We start from the raw sequence: 18328 nt of genomic DNA, 5'->3' as shown, positions 1-18328 counted from the left end.
ATGGTGGGCAATATATAGTATGCATCATTGTAATAACTGTTGCTCCATGCCTCAACTTTTTGTTGTTGTATTTTACTTGGAATATCTAGGTACAGTGGGGAAAAAAAGTATTTAGTCAGCCACCAATTGTGCAAGTTCTCCCACTTAAAAAGATGAGAGAGGCCTGTAATTTTCATCATAGGTACACGTCAACTATGACAGACAAAATTAGGGAAAAAATTCCAGAAAATCACATTGTAGGATTTTTAATGAATTTATTTGCAAATTATGGTGGAAAATAAGTATTTGGTCAATAACAAAAGTTTCTCAATACTTTGTTATATACCCTTTGTTGGCAATGACACAGGTCAAACGTTTTCTGTAAGTCTTCACAAGGTTTTCACACACTGTTGCTGGTATTTTGGCCCATTCCTCCATGCAGATCTCCTCTAGAGCAGTGATGTTTTGGGGCTGTCGCTGGGCAACACAGACTTTCAACTCCCTCCAAAGATTTTCTATGGGGTTGAGATCTGGAGACTGGCTAGGCCACTCCAGGACCTTGAAATGCTTCTTACGAAGCCACTCCTTTGTTGACCGGGCGGTGTGTTTGGGATCATTGTCATGCTGAAAGACCCAGCCACGTTTCATCTTCAATGCCCTTGCTGATGTAGTGAGATTTTGAGTGAAAACCTCCTGATACATGGCCCCATTCATTCTTTCCTTTACACGGATCAGTCGTTCTGGTCCCTTTGCAGAAAAACAGCCCCAAAGCATGATGTTTCCACCCCCATGCTTCACAGTAGGTATGGTGTTCTTTGGATGCAACTCAGCATTCTTTGTCCTCCAAACACAACAAGTTGAGTTTTTACCAAAAAGTTCTATTTTGGTTTCATCTGACCATATGCCATTCTCCCAATCCTCTTCTGGATCATCCAAATGCACTCTAGCAAACTTCAGACAGGCCTGGACATGTACTGGCTTAAGCAGGGGGACACGTCTGGCCCCTTCTGGATTTGAGTCCCTGGCGGCGTAGTGTGTTACTGATGGTAGGCTTTGTTACTTTGGTCCCAGCTCTCTGCAGGTCATTCACTAGGTCCCCCCGTGTGGGTCTGGGATTTTTGCTCACCGTTCTTGTGATCATTTTGACCCCACGGGGTGAGATCTTGCGTGGAGCCCCAGATCGAAGGAGATTATCAGTGGTCTTGTATGTCTTCCATTTCCTAATAATTGCTCCCACAGTTGATTTCTTCAAACCAAGCTGCTTACCTGTTGTAGATTCAGTCTTCCCAGCCTGGTGCAGGTTTGGAGTGTGACAGTTTGAGGTTGTGGACAGGTGTCTTTTATACTGATAACAAAGCCATTAATACAGGTAACGAGTGGAGGACAGAGGAGCCTCTTAAAGAAGAAATTACAGGTCTGTGAGAGCCAGAAATCTTGCTTGTTTGTAGGAGACCAAATACTTATTTTCCACCATAATTTGCAAATAAATTCATTAAAAGTCCTACAATGTGATTTTCTGGATATTTTTTTCTCAATTTGTCTGTCATAGTTGACGTGTACCTATGATGAAAATTACAGGCCTCTCTCATCTTTTTAAGTGGGAGAACTTGCACAATTGGTGGCTGACTAAATCATTTTTTCCCCACTGTATGTCATTTACAACAAAATACTTATCATCAATCATGATCTGTCTCTAAGACACAGGTTGTTATGGAATTGATGCCTGAAACCTCTATGACATCCTCCGGGAAAATACTGACCACTGCAGAGGACGTTCCCCTCATTCTAAAACAAATCAAGTTACCCATGGGACGCAGAAAAACAAACACAAAGCCAGCACTGAGTGAACATTTTACATTTACATTTTAGTCATTTAGCAGACGCTCTTATTCAGAGCGACTTACAGTTAGTGAGTGCATACATTTTCATACTGGTCCCCCGTGGGAATCGAACCCACAACCCTGGCGTTGCAAGCGCCATGCTCTACCAACTGAGCTACAAGGGACTACAATGAACAATGACAAACAAACCAAACAACGAAAGCTGTGTTTCCATCTGAAAAGGGATGATGGCTCTCGTCTTCTTGAGTGATGTGCTATGACAATTTGAAGGGCTACACACAGTTCACACTGGAGAATTACAGTCCCTGAAACTCTGCGCCGTGCCATACAATGATAAATCAAAACTATTTTTCTGCCGGTTGGTATAGCTCCCTTGTGATGTCTTGCTTGTGTGGCAAATAGAAACATTAGAAAGTCCTAAGGCTAGCAGAATGAAATGCTCTAAGACTGAAATACCATTCACCTACAGTACCTAAAAGGAAAAGGTGATGGCATCTCCCGAGAAGACTTAAACAACATACGTTTTTTCGAATGCATAGGTGCATAGGAATGCATTTTTTTATATTTTATATTAGATGAAGAGCTGGTGCGTTTGGACCTCAATTGGTCTTTGCCAAAGCTTTTTCCACTCACCTCCCTCTGCTAGATTCTAGTCTCTGACTGGACGAATGACCATACATAAGAAACATTTCTCAAAACCCAAAACGGCTCCAGATGGAGAGGGAGATTATTTTCGGAACTTGCCATCTATATTTTAGATTTAATTAGAAGAAAGTCAAGATACTTGGAAGAAACTTTCCAGAGGAGAATTTGTGGTCATAGGGTACATTAATAACCTACATGAACATTACGTTCAACATTAAAGTGCAGCACAGGAGGTTGGTGTCACCTTCATTGGGGAGAACAGGCTTGTGGTAATGACTGGAGCGGAATCATTGGAATGGTAATAAATATATCAAACACATGATTTCCAGGTGTTTGATGCCATTCCATTTGCGCAGCCACCTGTGAAAGTGCATTTATTAAAGCATTTATGAAAGGGAGCGAAAGGAGCTCAGAAGGGTTGGTGGTGCCTAACATTTCAGGGTGAACAAAGTGGCAACCCTCCTCAGCTGATCCTGTACACTCTTATGGTTATCACATGTAGTCCTCTTAAAAGTGAACTCCGGGGTAAAAAAACAACAAAAGAAGCAAAATAACTCAGCTCTCTTTTTATTCCAACCTGGTCTCAAAGCATTTCGTATTATTCTGTATGTAAATTGGATGCACTCCTTTTAGTATGATATGTTACGTTTCGTATGGTACAGTGGGGAGAACAAGTATTTGATACACTGCCGATTTTGCAGGTTTTCCTACTTACAAAGCATGTAGAGGTCTGTAATTTTTATCATAGGTACACTTCAACTGTGAGAGACGAATCTAAAACAAAAATCCAGAAAATCACATTGTATGATTTTTAAGTAATTCATTTGCATTTTATTGCATGACATAAGTATTTGATACATCAGAAAAGCAGAACTTAAAATTTGGTACATAAACCTTTGTTTGCAATTACAGAGATCATACGTTTCCTGTAGGTCTTGACCAGGTTTGCACACACTGCAGCAGGGATTTTGGCCCACTCCTCCATACAGACCTTCTCCAGATCCTTCAGGTTTTGGGGCTGTCGCTGGGCAATACGGACTTTCAGCTCCCTCCAAAGATTTTCTATTGGGTTCAGGTCTGGAGACTGGCTAGGCCACTCCAGGACCTTGAGATGCTTCTTACGGAGCCACTCCTTAGTTGCCCTGGCTGTGTGTTTCGGGTCGTTGTCATGCTGGAAGACCCAGCCACGACCTTCAATGCTCTTACTGAGGGAAGGAGGTTGTTGGCCAAGATCTCGCGATACATGGCCCCATCCATATGCCTCCCCTCAATACGGTGCAGTCGTCCTGTCCCCTTTGCAGAAAAGCATCCCCAAAGAATGATGTTTCCACCTCCATGCTTCACGGTTGGGATGGTGTTCTTGGGGTTGTACTCATCCTTCTTCTTCCTCCAAACACGGCGAGTGGAGTTTAGACCAAAAAGCTCTATTTTTGTCTCATCAGACCACATGACCTTCTCCCATTCCTCCTCTGGATCCTCCAGATGGTCATTGGCAAACTTCAGACGGGCCTGGACATGCGCTGGCTTGAGCAGGGGGACCTTGCATGCGCTGCAGGATTTTAATCCATGACGGCGTAGTGTGTTACTAATGTGTCGTGTGTGTGTCGGTGGTCGGGAGAGGTTGTGTTTTCTCTAGCAGGAGGTAAGCTTGGCTTCTTATATGGTGTTGAGTAAAGCTTAAACCATGTATTTAGATTGTAGGTAGGTATTGTAGTTGGGTATTGTAGGTAGTTTACTTAGGTAGTTATTGTAGGTTATTGTAGGTTATTGTAGGTAAGTATTGTATTCGGCGGACCCCGGCGAAGCACGAGGCTAGCTGACCCACTACTTGGACCAACAAAGCTAACTAGCTAGCGGGTAGCTACTGGTAACTTTTAGCAACTGTGGTTAGTTGTTTCCAATGTTATTTCACGCTTAAGAGTACCTGTGATTGAGCCAGCTAGCTGCCTACCATTCAGCTGTTTTTCTAACCTCATTATCCGAGGCATTAACGTTAGGTGGTTGGTAGCTGCTGTACTTAATTACAGCTACTGATTGCAGTCTGCCACCCAGACAGCTGGCGTCGGGTAAGTTTGGCTTTATACATAGCTTGGGCTTTGTCGAGTAAGGCTTAAGCTATGTATTTAGATTGTAGTTAGGTATTATAGGTAGGCATCGTGGGCTGTATATTATTAGGTATTATAGGTAGGCATCGTGGGCTGTTGTGGGTAGTTGTTGTATGTAGTTATTGTAGGTTACTTTTGTATTCGGCGGTGCAGGGTGTAGCACGAAGCTAGCTAGCTAACTCACCTCCTGGACTAGCTGGCGAGTGGCTATTAGCAACGGTAGCAACTGAATACAATATCCTTTTAGCCAGCTACATTCGTTCGCAGCGACGCCGTTTTTCAAACAAAGTCAACACAGCAGCCATTGCTAGCTAGCCAACACTACCAGCTAGCTGTACTGTAGTAGCCAAATACAATATCTTTGTGCTAGCTAGCCAACATTTAATTATTGCTGCGTTATGAAAGAACTAGACACGGACACAAATTATCTGTTTAGTGTGTTAACACACTATTGGTAGTTTGTTGTAACCAAGTATTGGTGCTAAACTGTGTGTTATTGGATGCTAGCATGCTAGTTAGCTATGGCGTCATAGTTAGCTAGCTGAATAAAGTAAGTTGAGTCTATTCCTTGAAACATTGAACCGCTGTAGTTTACAACAATTCTAATTTCTAAAGTGGAAGTTGGGAGAGTTTTATTCGGGTGGTTCAGTGAAACAATTATAGTTTCTGAGGTGGAAGTTGGGAGAGTTATATTTTTTTTTGGTGAGGGAGGCCCTGCTCTCTCCTTTCCCAGATGTTTAGTTCATTTCATTCCGATCTCCTCTGCATTATTGTAGCCATCTGCTACAGCCTGTCAACTATGCCTCTGCCTATCCCTGTTCTCTCCTCTCCGCACAGGCTACACAAACGCCTCACACCGCGTGGCTGCTGCCTCTCTAACCTGGTGGTCCCTGCACGCACCACACACCTGGAGTTCCAGGTCTCAGGCAGCCTCTGGAACTGCCGTTCTGCTGCCAACAAGGCTGACTTCATCCCAGCCTATGCTACCCTCCAGTCCCTCGACTTCCTGGCGCTGACGGAAACATGGATTACCACTGAAAACACTGCTACTCCTACTGCTCTCTCCTCATCTGACCATGTGTTCTCGCATACCCCGAGAGCATCTGGTCAGAGGGGTGGTGGCACAGGAATCCTCATCTCTCCCAAGTGGTCATTCTCAATTCTTCCCCTAACCCATCTGTCTATCTCCTCATTTGAATTCCACGCTGTCACAGTCACTAGCCCATTTAAGCTTAATATCCTTGTCATCTATCGCCCTCCAGGTTCCCTTGGAGAGTTCATCAATGAGATTGACGCCTTGATAAATTCCTTTCCTGAGGATGGCTCACCCTTCACAGTTTTGGGGGATTTCAACCTCCCTACGTCTACATTTGACTCATTTCTCTCTGCCTCCTTCTTTCCACTCCTCTCCTCTTTTGACCTCACCCTCTCACCGTCCCCCCCTACTCACAAGGCAGGCAATACGCTTGACTTCATCTTTACTAGATGTTGCTCTTCTACTAATCTCACTGCAACTCCCCTCCATGTCTCCGACCACTACTTTGTATCCTTTTCTCTCTCGCTCTCCTCCAACACTACTCACTCTGCCCCTACACAGATGGTAACGCGCCGCCGCAACCTTCACTCTCTCTCTCCCACTACTCTCTCCTCTTCCATCCTATCATCTCTTCCCTCTGCTCAATCCTTCTCCCTCCAATCTCCTGATTCTGCCTCCTCAACCCCTCCTCTCCTCCCTTTCTGCATCCTTTGACTCCCTGTGTCCCCTATCCTCCCGGCCGGCTCGGTCCTCCCCTCCAGCTCCGTGGCTTGATGACTCATTGCGAGCTCACAAAACAGAGCTCCGGGCAGCTGAGCGGAAATGGAAGAAAACTAAACTCCCTGCCGACCTGGCATCTTTTCCTCCCTCCTCTCTACATTTTCTTCATCTGTTTCTGCTGCTAAGGCCACTTTCTACCACTCTAAATTCCAAGCATCTGCCTCTAACCCTAGGAAGCTCTTTGCCACATTCTCCTCACTGCTGAATCCTCCCCCCCCACCCCCCACCCCCCTCCTCCCTCTCTGTGGATGACTTCGTCAACCACTTTGAAAAGAAGGTTGACGACATCCGATCCTCGTTTGTTAAGTCTAATGACACTGCTGGTCCTGCTCACACTGCCCTACCCTATGCTTTGACTTCTTTCTCCCCTCTCTCTCCAGATAAAATCTTGCGACTAGTGACTGCAGGCCGCCCAACAACCTGCCCGCTTGACCCCATCCCATCCCCTCCTCTCTTCTCCAGACCATCTCCGGTGACCTTCTCCCCTACCTCACCTCGCTGATCAACTCATCCTTGACCGCTGGCTATGTCCCTTCCGTCTTCAAGAGAGCGAGAGTTGCACCCCTTCTCAAAAAACCAACACTCGATCCCACTGATGTCAACAACTACAGACCAGTATCCCTTCTTTCTTTTCTTTCCAAAACTATTGAGCGTGCCGTCTTTAGCCAACTCTCTTGCTATCTCTCTCAGAATGACCTTCTTGATCCAAACCAGTCAGGTTTCAGGACTGGTCATTCAACTGAGACTGCTCTTCTCTGTGTCACGGAGGCTCTCCGCACTGCTAAAGCTAACTCTCTCTCCTCTGCTCTTGTCCTTCTAGACCTGTCTGCTGCCTTTGATACTGTGAACCATCAGATCCTTCTCTCCACCCTCTCCGAGCTGGGCATCTCCGGCGCGGCTCACTCCTGGATTGCGTCCCTACCTGACCGGTCGCTCCTACCAAGTGGCGTGGCGAGAAGCTGTCTCCGCACCACGTGCTCTCACCACTGGTGTCCCCCAGGGCTCAGTTCTAGGCCCTCTCCTTTTCTCCCTATACACCAAGTCACTTGGCTCTGTCATATCCTCACATGGCCTCTCCTATCATTGCTACGCTGACGATACACAACTAATCTTCTCCTTTCCCCCCTTCTGATAACCAGGTGGCGAATCGCATCTCTGCATGTCTGGCAGACATATCAGTATGGATGACGGATCACCACCTCAAGCTGAACCCCTGGCAAGACGGAGCTGCTCTTCCTCCCGGGGAAGGACTGCCCGTTCCATGATCTCGCCATCACGGTTGACAACTCCGTTGTGTCCTCCTCCCAGAGTGCGAAGAGCCTTGGCGTGACCCTGGACAACACCCTGTCGTTCTCCGCTAACATCAAGGCGGTGACCCGATCCTGCAGGTTCATGCTCTACAACATTCGGAGAGTACGACCCTGCCTTACACAGGAAGCGGCACAGGTCCTAATCCAGGCACTTGTCATCTCCCGTCTGGATTACTGCAACTCACTGTTGGCTGGGCTCCCTGCCTGTGCCATTAAACCCCTACAACTCATCCAGAATGCCGCAGCCCGTCTGGTGTTCAACCTTCCCAAGTTCTCTCACGTCACCCCCCTCCTCCGCACACTCCACTGGCTTCCAGTTGAAGCTCGCATCCGTTACAAGACCATGGTGCTTGCCTATGGAGCAGTGAGGGGAACGGCACCTCCGTACCTTCAGGCTCTGATCAGTCCCTACACCCAAACGAGGGCATTGCGTTCATCCATCTCTGGCCTGCTGGCTCCCCCTCTGCAGTTCCCGCTCAGCCCAGTCAAAACTGTTCGCTGCTCTGGCACCCCAATGGTGGAACAAGCTCCCTCACGACGCCAGGACAGCGGAGTCACTCACCACCTTCCGGAGACATTTGAAACCCCACCTCTTTAAGGAATACCTGGGATAGGATAAAGTAATCCTTCTACCCCCAAAAAAAAAAAAAAAAAAAATGTGTAAAGTGGTTATCCCACTGGCTATAGGGTGAATGCACCAATTTGTAAGTCGCTCTGGATAAGAGCGTCTGCTAAATGACGTAAATGTAAATGTAAATGTAATGGTTTTCTTTGAGACTGTGGTCCCAGCTCTCTTCAGGTCATTGACCAGGTCCTGCCGTGTAGTTCTGGGCTGATCCCTCACCTTCCTCATGATCATTGATGCCCCACGAGGTGAAATCTTGCATGGAGCCCCAGACCGAGGGTGATTGACCATCAACTTGAACTTCTTCCATTTTCGAATAATTGCGCCAACAGTTGTTGCCTTCTCACCAAGCTGCTTGCCTATTGTCCTGTAGCCCATCCCAGCCTTGTGCAGGTCTACAATTTTATCCCTGATGTCCTTACACAGCTCTCTGGTCTTGGCCATTGTGGAGAGGTTGGAGTCTGTTTGATTGAGTGTGTGGACAGGTGTCTTTTATACAGGTAACGAGTTCAAACAGGTGCAGTTAATACAGGTAATGAGTGGAGAACAGGAGGGCTTCTTAAAGAAAAACTAACAGGTCTGTGAGAGCTGGAATTCTTACTGGTTGGTAGGTGATCAAATACTTATGTCATGCAATAAAATGCAAATTAATTACTTAAAAATCATACAATGTGATTTTCTGGATTTTTGTTTTAGATTCCGTCTCTCACAGTTGAGGTGTACCTATGATAAAAATTACAGACCTCTTCATGCTTTGTGAGTAGGAAAACCTGCAAAATCGGCAGTGTATCAAATACTTGTTCTCCCCACTGTATGTATTCATTTGTGGATGTCCATCACCCATTTCATATGATATGTTATGAATTACAATTCGTATTGTATGTTACGAATTTGCTAAAAGTACAATATGTTACGAATTCCAGCTAGGTGCCTAGGTGGCTAACGGTAGCTAACTGGCTAACATTAGCTAGGTTAGGAGATAGGTTAAAGGGTTAGGTGAAGGGTGGAAGAAACACAAAATAACTGTCAATCTCCCTCGGCCTGGGGCTCCATGCAAGATCTCACCTCGTGGAGTTGCAATGATCATGAGAACGGTGAGGAATTAGCCCAGAACTACACAGGAGGATCTTGTCAATGATCTCAAGGCAACTGGGACCATAGTGACCAAGAAAACAATTGGTAACACACTACGCCGTGAAGGCCTGAAATCCTGCAGCGCCCGCAAGGTCTCCCTGCTCAAAAAATCACATATACATGCCCGTCTGAAGTTTGCCAATGAACATCTGAATAATTCAGAGGAGAACTGTGTGAAAGTGTTGTGGTCAGATGAGACCAAAATGGAGCTCTTTGGCATCAACTCAACTCGCTGTGTTTGGAGGAGGAGGAATGCTGCCTATGACCCCAAGAACACTATCCCCACCGTCAAACATGGAGGTGGAAACATTATGCTTTGGGGGTGTTTTTCTGCTAAGGGGTCAGGACAACTTCACCGCATCAAAGGGACGATGGACGGGGCCATGTACCGTCAAATCTTGTGTGAGAACCTCCTTCCCTCAGCCAGGGCATTGAAAATGGGTCGTGGATGGGTATTCCAGCATGACAATGACCCAAAACACACGGCCAAGGCAACAAAGGAATGGCTCAAGAAGAAGCACATTAAGGTCCTGGAGTGGCCTAGCCAGTCTCTAGACCTTAATCCCATAGAAAATCTGTGGAGGGAGCTGAAGGTTTGAGTAGCCAAACGTCAGCCTCAAAACCTTAATGACTTGGAAAAGATCTGCAAAGAGGAGTGGGACAAAATCCCTCCTGAGATGTGTGCAAACCTGGTGGCCAACTACAAGAAACGTCTGACCTCTGTGATTGCCAACAAGGGTTTTGCCACCAAGTACTAAGTCATGTTTTGCAGAGGGGTGAAATACTTATTTCCCTCATTAAAATGCAAATCAATTTATAACATTTTTGACATGCGTTTTTCTGGATTTTTTTGTTGTTATTCTGTCTCTCACTGTTCAAATAAACCTACCATTAAAATTATAGACTGATAATTTCTTTCTCAGTGGGCAAACATACAAAATCAGCAGTGGATCAAATACTTTTTCCCCCTCACTGTAGTTAAATGGCATCATTGCCAAAATCCCAAACTATCCCCATAACCCCCCCTAAGGTCGATGTCCGCGCCCCCGTGGAAAATAATTAGCATATAAAAAAATCCCCATAAAAATCTGTCAGTTTAAGCTAGAGATATCTGTTTTTTGCATTGGATGCGTCTCAATCCACCGCATCCGCCTATGTCGCACTTCCGTATCTGCTGTGAAAGGTGACAGAGCTAGAGCGTTTGTCAGACCATGAGACATCCTGAAAATCGGTTTTCTCACCAAATCGTCTGTAGCGTCCGAACGTGGCCTATAAACTAATACTCCTCTATGAGACTCTCACGAACGCGATGATGTTCTCAATTTTGCTCTACGACCTCCACAAGTGTCAGGAGACCCGTCTGAAGTCGGTACAGCCAATTTGCCAACTTCTGTCTGTAACGTCCGAACCGTTTGGGCTACACACTAATATGACCCTCTGTGCAAAGGTGGGAAGCCATCTGATTAGATGTTCAGGAGTCTTATGGCTTGGGGGTAGAATCTGTTTAGAAGCCTCTTGGACCTAGACTTGGTGCTCCGGTACCGCTTGCCGTGCGGGAGCAGAAAGAACAGTCTATGACTAGGGTGGCTGGAGTCTTTCACAATGTTTAGGGACTTCCTCTGACACCGCCTGGTATACAGTGGCTTGCGAAAGTATTCACCCCCCTTGGCATTTTTCCTATTTTGTTGCTTACAAACTGGAATTAAAATTGATTTTGGGGGGGTTTGTATCATTTCATTTACAAAACATGCCTACCACTCTGAAGATGTAAAATATTTTTTCTTGTGAAACAAACAAGAAATAATGGCAAGAAACAGAAAACCTGAGCATGCATAACTATTCACCCCCCCAAAGTCAATACTTTGTAGAGCCACCTTTTGCAGCAATTACAGCTGCAAGTCTCTTGGGGTATGTCTCTATAAACTAGGCAAATCTAGCCACTGGGATTTTTGCCAATTCTTCAAGGCAAAACTGCTCCAGCTCCTTCAAGTTGGATGGGTTCCGCTGGTGTACAGCAATCTTTAAGTCATACCACAGATTCTCAATTGGATTGAGGTCTGGGCTTTGACTAGGCCATTCCAAGATATTTAAATATTTCCCCTTAAACCACTCAAGTGTTGCTTTAGCAGTATGCTTAGGGTCATTGTCCTACTGGAAGGTGAACCTCCGTCCCAGTCTCAAATCTCTGCAAGACTGAAACAGGTTTCCCTCAAGAATTTCCTGTATTTAGCGCAATCCATCATTCCTTCAATTTTGACCAGTTTCCCAGTCCCTGCCGATGGTGTTCTCGGGGTGATGAGAGGTGTAGGGTTTGCGCCAGACATAGCGTTTTCCTTGATGGCCAAAAAGCTCAATTTTAGTCTCATCTGACCAGAGTACCTTCTTCCATATGTTTGGGGAGTCTTCCACATGGCTTTTGGCGAACACCAAACGTGTTTGCTTATTTTTTTCTTGAAGCAATGGCTTTTTTCTGGCCACTCTTCCGTAAAGCACAGCTCTGTGGAGTGTACGGCTTAAAGTGGTCCTATGGACAGATACTCCAATCTCCGCTGTGGAGCTTTGCAGCTCCTTCAGGGTTATCTTTGGTCTCTTTGTTGCCTCTCTGATTAATGCCCTCCTTGCCTTGTCCGTGAGTTTTGGTGGGCGGCCCTCTCTTGGCAGGTTTGTTGTGGTGCCATATTCTTTCCATTTTTTAATAATGGATTTAAATGGTGCTCCGTGGGATGTTCAAAGTTTCTGATATTTTTTTATAACCCAACCCTGATCTGTACTTCTCCATAACTTTGTCCCTGACCTGTTTGGAGAGCTCCTTGGTCTTCATTGTGCCGCTTGCTTGGTGATGCCCCTTGCTTAGTGGTGTTGCAGACTTTGGGGCCTTTCAGAACAGGTGTAAATATACTGAGATCATGTGACAGATTATGTGACACTTAAATAAAGTCCACCTGTGTGCAATCTAACTAATTATGTGACTTCTGAAGGTAATTGAATGCACCAGATCTTATTTAGGGGCTTCATAGCAAAGGGGGTGAATACATATGCACGCACCACTTTTCCGTTATTGATTTTTTAGAATTTTTTGAAACAAGTTATTTTTTTTATTTCACTTCACCAATTTGGACTATTTTGTGTATGTCCATTACATGAAATCCAAATAAAAATCCATTTAAATTACAGGTTGTAATGCAAAAAAATAGGAAAAACTCCAAGGGGGATGAATACTTTTGCAATGCACTGTACTGTATATACAGTATGGAGACTGTTTAATGCCAAAAATATGGGGTTAAATACATGTCAGAAAAACAAACAAATGTTTTCTGATCTTTCTTATATCTCTCAGATATAGGAGAGACACTTGATCTTTTTTTGGGACTATTCATGTATTGAATCTGTTATTCAATGCGTTTGTATCGGCTAATAGCAGTAAGACCCCCCCAAAAAAAATATCATCAAAAATATTTCTTATATATTTTTGGGATACTTCAAGGGGTCTTAAAATTCCAAATCAAATAGCTAAATGGTCCTTGGTATGACCTTCTTAAAACAATTTCATATACTGTAGCTTAGTAGAACCACCCCCCGGCTTAGACAGGGCTTAGAATCTGATGGGTGAAGTAGCCCATCATATGAATATGGGTACAAAGCAGGATACCGGTAAGCCCATTCATGTACATTTACATTTGACATTTTAGTCATTTAGCAGACGCTCTTATCCAGAGCGACTTACAGTTAGTGAGTGCATACATTATTTTTTTTATTTTTTTCATACTGGCCCCCCGTGGGAATCGAACCCACAACCCTGGCGTTGCAAACGCCATGCTCTACCAACTGAGCTACATCCCTGCCAGCCATTCCCTCCCCTACCCTGGACGACGCTGGGCCAATTGTGCGCCGTCCCATTGGTCTCCCGGTCGCGGCTACGACAGAGCCTGGAATCGAACCAGGATCTCTAGTGGCACAGCTAGCACTGCGATGCAGTGCCTTAGACCACTGCGCCACTCGGGAGACGCGCCACTCGGGAGACGTGTAGTCTGAGGGTAGGAGGCATATGGGTTGATTAGCCGGGTAGGTAGGATCAGATGATAAGATGATGTCCTTGCCATTTTTGTGAGTAAAGAAACAAATGGTGTGAGTGCATGCGTGCGTACTGCGTTTGTTTGGAGGGTAGTGGCAGACCCAATAAACCCAAAAAACAATGATGATTACTGATCTTTGTCCATTTACTTTTTGTCGAGCATGGATGGGCAAACTAATCTGGGCCTTGTTTCCCAGCTGCGATGTAATTTAAGCATTACGATGATCGTACAAGATACATAGATATTTACAAGCCAACTTTTTAATAGTGTTTCCCACACAAGCACTTAGAGTGAACCTGTAAGTGCCACAGCTAAAAGCATAGTTGGGGCCATGTTTGGTTTTTCACATGATCCCGTTGGGGGAGCTCTCCAGTTCACTGGTGCTGAAGTCGATGCCACTTGCATCATAAGAAAACACGACTAATAGCCCACATTTCATGTGAAACGTATGGTAGGCCTATACATTTTGCAGAATAGTTTTTATGAATGAAAATAAATAACACAATAATCTACAAACTAAACATTTTCATCATGTAATGTTAATTGATTTCAAGATTTGAACCCCAGGCGCCTTCTTTCCTCCACAGTGCTTTTAGCACACTGCACCTCAATAGAGCTGTCTCAGATAGTTTCCTTTTATACAGTAACTAACCCTCTACTGCACACATTTAGGTTTTTTAGTCCGAGAATTCTTCTCGTGGGAGCCTGTATTTTTTAAGGATAGCCCCATCATTGTGAGTCTGCAATGGGCTCAGGTTGGTGCGAATATGCGCAACATATACACCAACCGACTGTGCGGCTGGATAATTTGAAATATGTATTTGTAACATTTGGACTATTTTTGTTCTTTAGATTATATATGAGGATTCAGCACCCGATCTAAGTTTATATAATGTGGAGTTGAGCACGTTGTTAATCTTTTCATTAAATATTACATTATATAGATCCTATACATTACCCAAATGAAACATTTATCATCGTATGATCATGCCCATTCATACAAAACACGTATAAATTGTTTTAGAACGATATCTTGTGAGTTAAGGCAGAAAAGAAGCCAAACGATGCACTTTGGCTGCTCTGCAAGTGGTCTGGATCACTTATAGATGAGCGAACGTTTTTAAGAGCCACTTTACTAATGAAGGCTCTGAGAAACACCTTGGGTACTAAAGATACACTGTACATCATAAGATGGTTCTAACGATGATCTTAACACTATGAAGGCTCTGGGAAACGAGGCCCTGGTCTGTTTCCCAAATAGTGGGATTCCCATAGGATCGCAGTTTAGAATATGAACCTTTTACAACTGTATCTAAAGTAACCTGTTAAAAGTTGAGCCATTAAAGTACAGCTGGTCTATTGGACTTCATGGTTTACATTTTTTTGAAGAGTGCTAACAAGGTGTCACAAGGGAAAATCAATGTTAGGTGACACCTTTAGCTACAGGAGTACATCTGAGGTGACACAATAAATCGACTCACCAGTGCAGGAGCGTTGACGACAGACAGGTTGTAGCCATAGAGATAAGATGACCCAAGGGCACCAAAGAAGGCTGCATTCACCAGACAGGCAGTGATGCGCTGTGGCTAAAAACACACATACCACATTAAGCCATTTCAGAGGTAATGTCATTGTACAGTTGCATTTCATATACATGTACAATCCAATCAAGGTCAGGGTGTATGGAGGACTAAAAGTGCCACAATTAAATAAATAAATACACCATTAAATAATTACTTAAATGTGTCATTAATTAATTAAAATTAGAATTAAATACATAAATGTGTTATTAAATGTGTCATTAATTAATTCAAATACCGATTCATTTTATGTAAAATACATATATAATAATTTCACTATTTACATTTACATTTCATGGTCCTGCGTTGGAGTGCTTCCTGAATTACTTAAAACTGTCAAACTGACCCATCAAAAGTTGGTAGGCGGAACCTAACGCCTGATTGGTTACCCTCTGCATCAAGCCAAGACAAATCAATTCCGGATAATGTCAGCAGGTCCTGCTTCTACATCCTCTGCTAAGTTTAAAATGTCTCTAACCAACTCCCTGGAAAGTTCACGGAGATCCTCCATTGTCTCTATCCAGGTTGGCCTACTCTACTTCAGACCAAAGCAATGGATCAGACTAGATTCGCGTTAGCCCCGCCCATTGACTTTGATGGGTCAGTTTGACAGTTTTAAGTAATTCATGAATCACTGCAATGCAGGATCATGAAATGTAAATGTAAATAGTGAAATAATTATATATGTATTTTACATAAAATGAATCGGTATTTGAATTAATTAATGATACATTTAATTACACATGTATGTATTTAATTCTAATTTGAATTAATTAATGACACATTTAAGTAATTATTTAATGGTGTATTTATTTATTTAATTGTGGCACTTTTAGTCCTCCATAAGGGTGAGACCCAGGCATATTCTTGCAAGGACAATCCATTGATCTATCTAGGCCTCCCCCGTATGTCCTAGAGAGAGAATGTTACTGCTTTAAAACCAACCACCAGGTCAAGTCAATGCCAACCCATGGATAATAAGCACATGTGCAACGTGCCAAGGGTTAGGGCCTGTTGAGTAGACAGATCAGCTGTATGTGTATGAGAATAGAATATTGTATTACCGTCACTGTGACAGGATGCAGTGTACCCCCCCCCAAAGGGATGATCAAACTTTGCAGCTTTTACAAATGTATCCAGTTATAGCTAAATATAGTACAGTTAGCCTAAAGCTCTTCATTCTATTGTCATCTCAATTTAATCAGTGTATCATTAGGCTACATCACAACCTTTTGGCTGCTTATTCATTCTGGGTAACCCACTCCTTACAGCCATGTTTTAAATCCCTATAGAGATTAAACAACTGAAAACTAATCCTAACCATGCATGTGGATGAGTCACTCTTGATTATTGCACAGGTACAATAGATTGGTGGTTATATAGTTGTCTTCGAATAATACAAATGAAAAGGTTCCTCACAGTCATCTGATCAGCAAGTGAAACCCCAGAAAAATGTTTGCAGCAAATCAAATCGTTGCTCCTCTCTGTTTTTGACTGAACTCAAATGAATTTCACACGCCTTCTTCATCTCTAAGAACAATACTCATCTACTTTTTGAGAATAAATATATCTGAATCTCAGGAGCATGAATGGATTTAGATCCGGGGTTAAAATACATTGTATCATTCACCCAGGCAACCAGCCTCTACTGTGGGTGACTGAACAAGACCAAGGCACAGTGTAGTACAAAGAGCCATTGTGAGGAAGGAGGAGAGTGCTAACAAGTGCACTTGGGCTAATATTTCAATTGGATCTGACACAGAGACTTTCTAGGTGTGTATGGAATTAAATTACATTCCAATAGAAGGTTCAGAATCTGTTAATGTTTTTCTCATTACAGTGAACTAATTTCTCGTGAAAATGTTGCTTGTGGTTGCAATATAATTAGGCAAAGAGTAATTGCTTCACTGCAACATGGGAACAGATGTTTCTAATGTGACTGTTGCATCAAAAAATAAATGCTGCTTGCTGAGAGGAGGGAGAAGTTTAAATAAGTTCATTACTGCACAAGTAGTCAACTACATTCTCCATTGACTATGAGTTACATTTTGAAATTAAAACACAATTTGCAGCACTTCAAACTTTGGGGTTGCCCATCATTACATCATTACAGTGCATTATTGAAACTGTTATTAATTAATTTGCGCCTAGTATTATATTATGATTATAACGTGATCTTGATTTTATTCACTGTAAAGGCAGTTGTAGGCCTATGCATTGGAGGAAACGATTGACTGTCAATTATAACATCCCCATAATTAGTACAATAATAACCTGTGATAGAGAGGTGGGACATGTATAATAAAACCATGTGTAACAGGTTTTATTCTGTGTTATAGCTAGTAGATAAGGATGACACCAACACAGCTGTCTGGATGGAGCTGAGTAACATTAGCTAGCTAGCTATATTATTTACTGCCAGCATGTAGCTATTAAAAAGGAAAACAACAGCCTTCAGTTCAATTTATCAACTGCATCCACGCCTGTTGGATAAAGCAATAACCCTCAGTGCATGACCAGTGAAAACACAATGAATACTTGTTTTACAAAAGGAAAAAACAGCATACCGGTAGCTAAAATGCTAGGTAGCTAAGCTGCATTGCTAGCAAATTGCTAAAAACAACACAGAGCTAGCTAGCTATAGAAGCTCGTGCTCAAGATTACAGGGAACATTCCATTAAGCTTGAGTACAAAATAACATTCTAAAACAGAATTCCAACATAAATAAAGTTGACAATATTGTATCTATTTTTAGTGGACATAGAGTGATATTTACACAATGTTATTACAGAATAAGCAGAGCAGAAAAACACATAGACCTACCTTTCTCCAACATGTGCAGAAGGAAAAAGAAAGTGAAATGGGAGATGCACAAGGTTCAAGGTGGGAAATGGACCAAACCATTCTACAGTTTTTGATCGACAATTGTTCTTATACCAGCTCTGCTAAATTCAGCTGACAGATAAATATTTGCATGGATTTTAGAAATAACCAACATAGTCATGGTAAAATAACAAGGCAATACCAAATATACCGAAACAAAATAACCCCTAAAGTGACCTGATTGACCAGTCCACTAACCACCTGCTGAATCAAATTAGTGGCATATGTCTGGTGTCAAAGGGAAGGCATACCTCTGGTGTGATTTTGTAGACTGCATGGGACCACTAGGGAAGGGTGTATGGTATTTTTTACTTAACACTTATTTTTCTTAAAACTG

The 18328-nt window shown here is 43.3% G+C and overlaps 1 protein-coding gene across 1 annotated transcript in view; it reads right to left on the bottom strand.

The window, feature by feature from the left end:
* LOC123491681 (solute carrier family 2, facilitated glucose transporter member 9-like) overlaps positions 1–18328 on the bottom strand; it is a 92552-nt gene that overhangs the window by 34625 nt on the left and 39599 nt on the right. Inside the window, exon 3 of the mRNA XM_045223321.1 lies at positions 15010–15114. Coding sequence (XP_045079256.1) covers positions 15010–15114 — 105 coding nt within the window. The remainder of the gene's footprint in view (positions 1–15009; positions 15115–18328) is intronic.

The sequence above is a fragment of the Coregonus clupeaformis genome, chromosome 10, assembly GCF_020615455.1.
Source record: "Coregonus clupeaformis isolate EN_2021a chromosome 10, ASM2061545v1, whole genome shotgun sequence".
In the NCBI taxonomy this organism is placed as follows: domain Eukaryota; kingdom Metazoa; phylum Chordata; class Actinopteri; order Salmoniformes; family Salmonidae; genus Coregonus; species Coregonus clupeaformis.
This window is presented reverse-complemented; position numbering and strand designations above follow the sequence as displayed.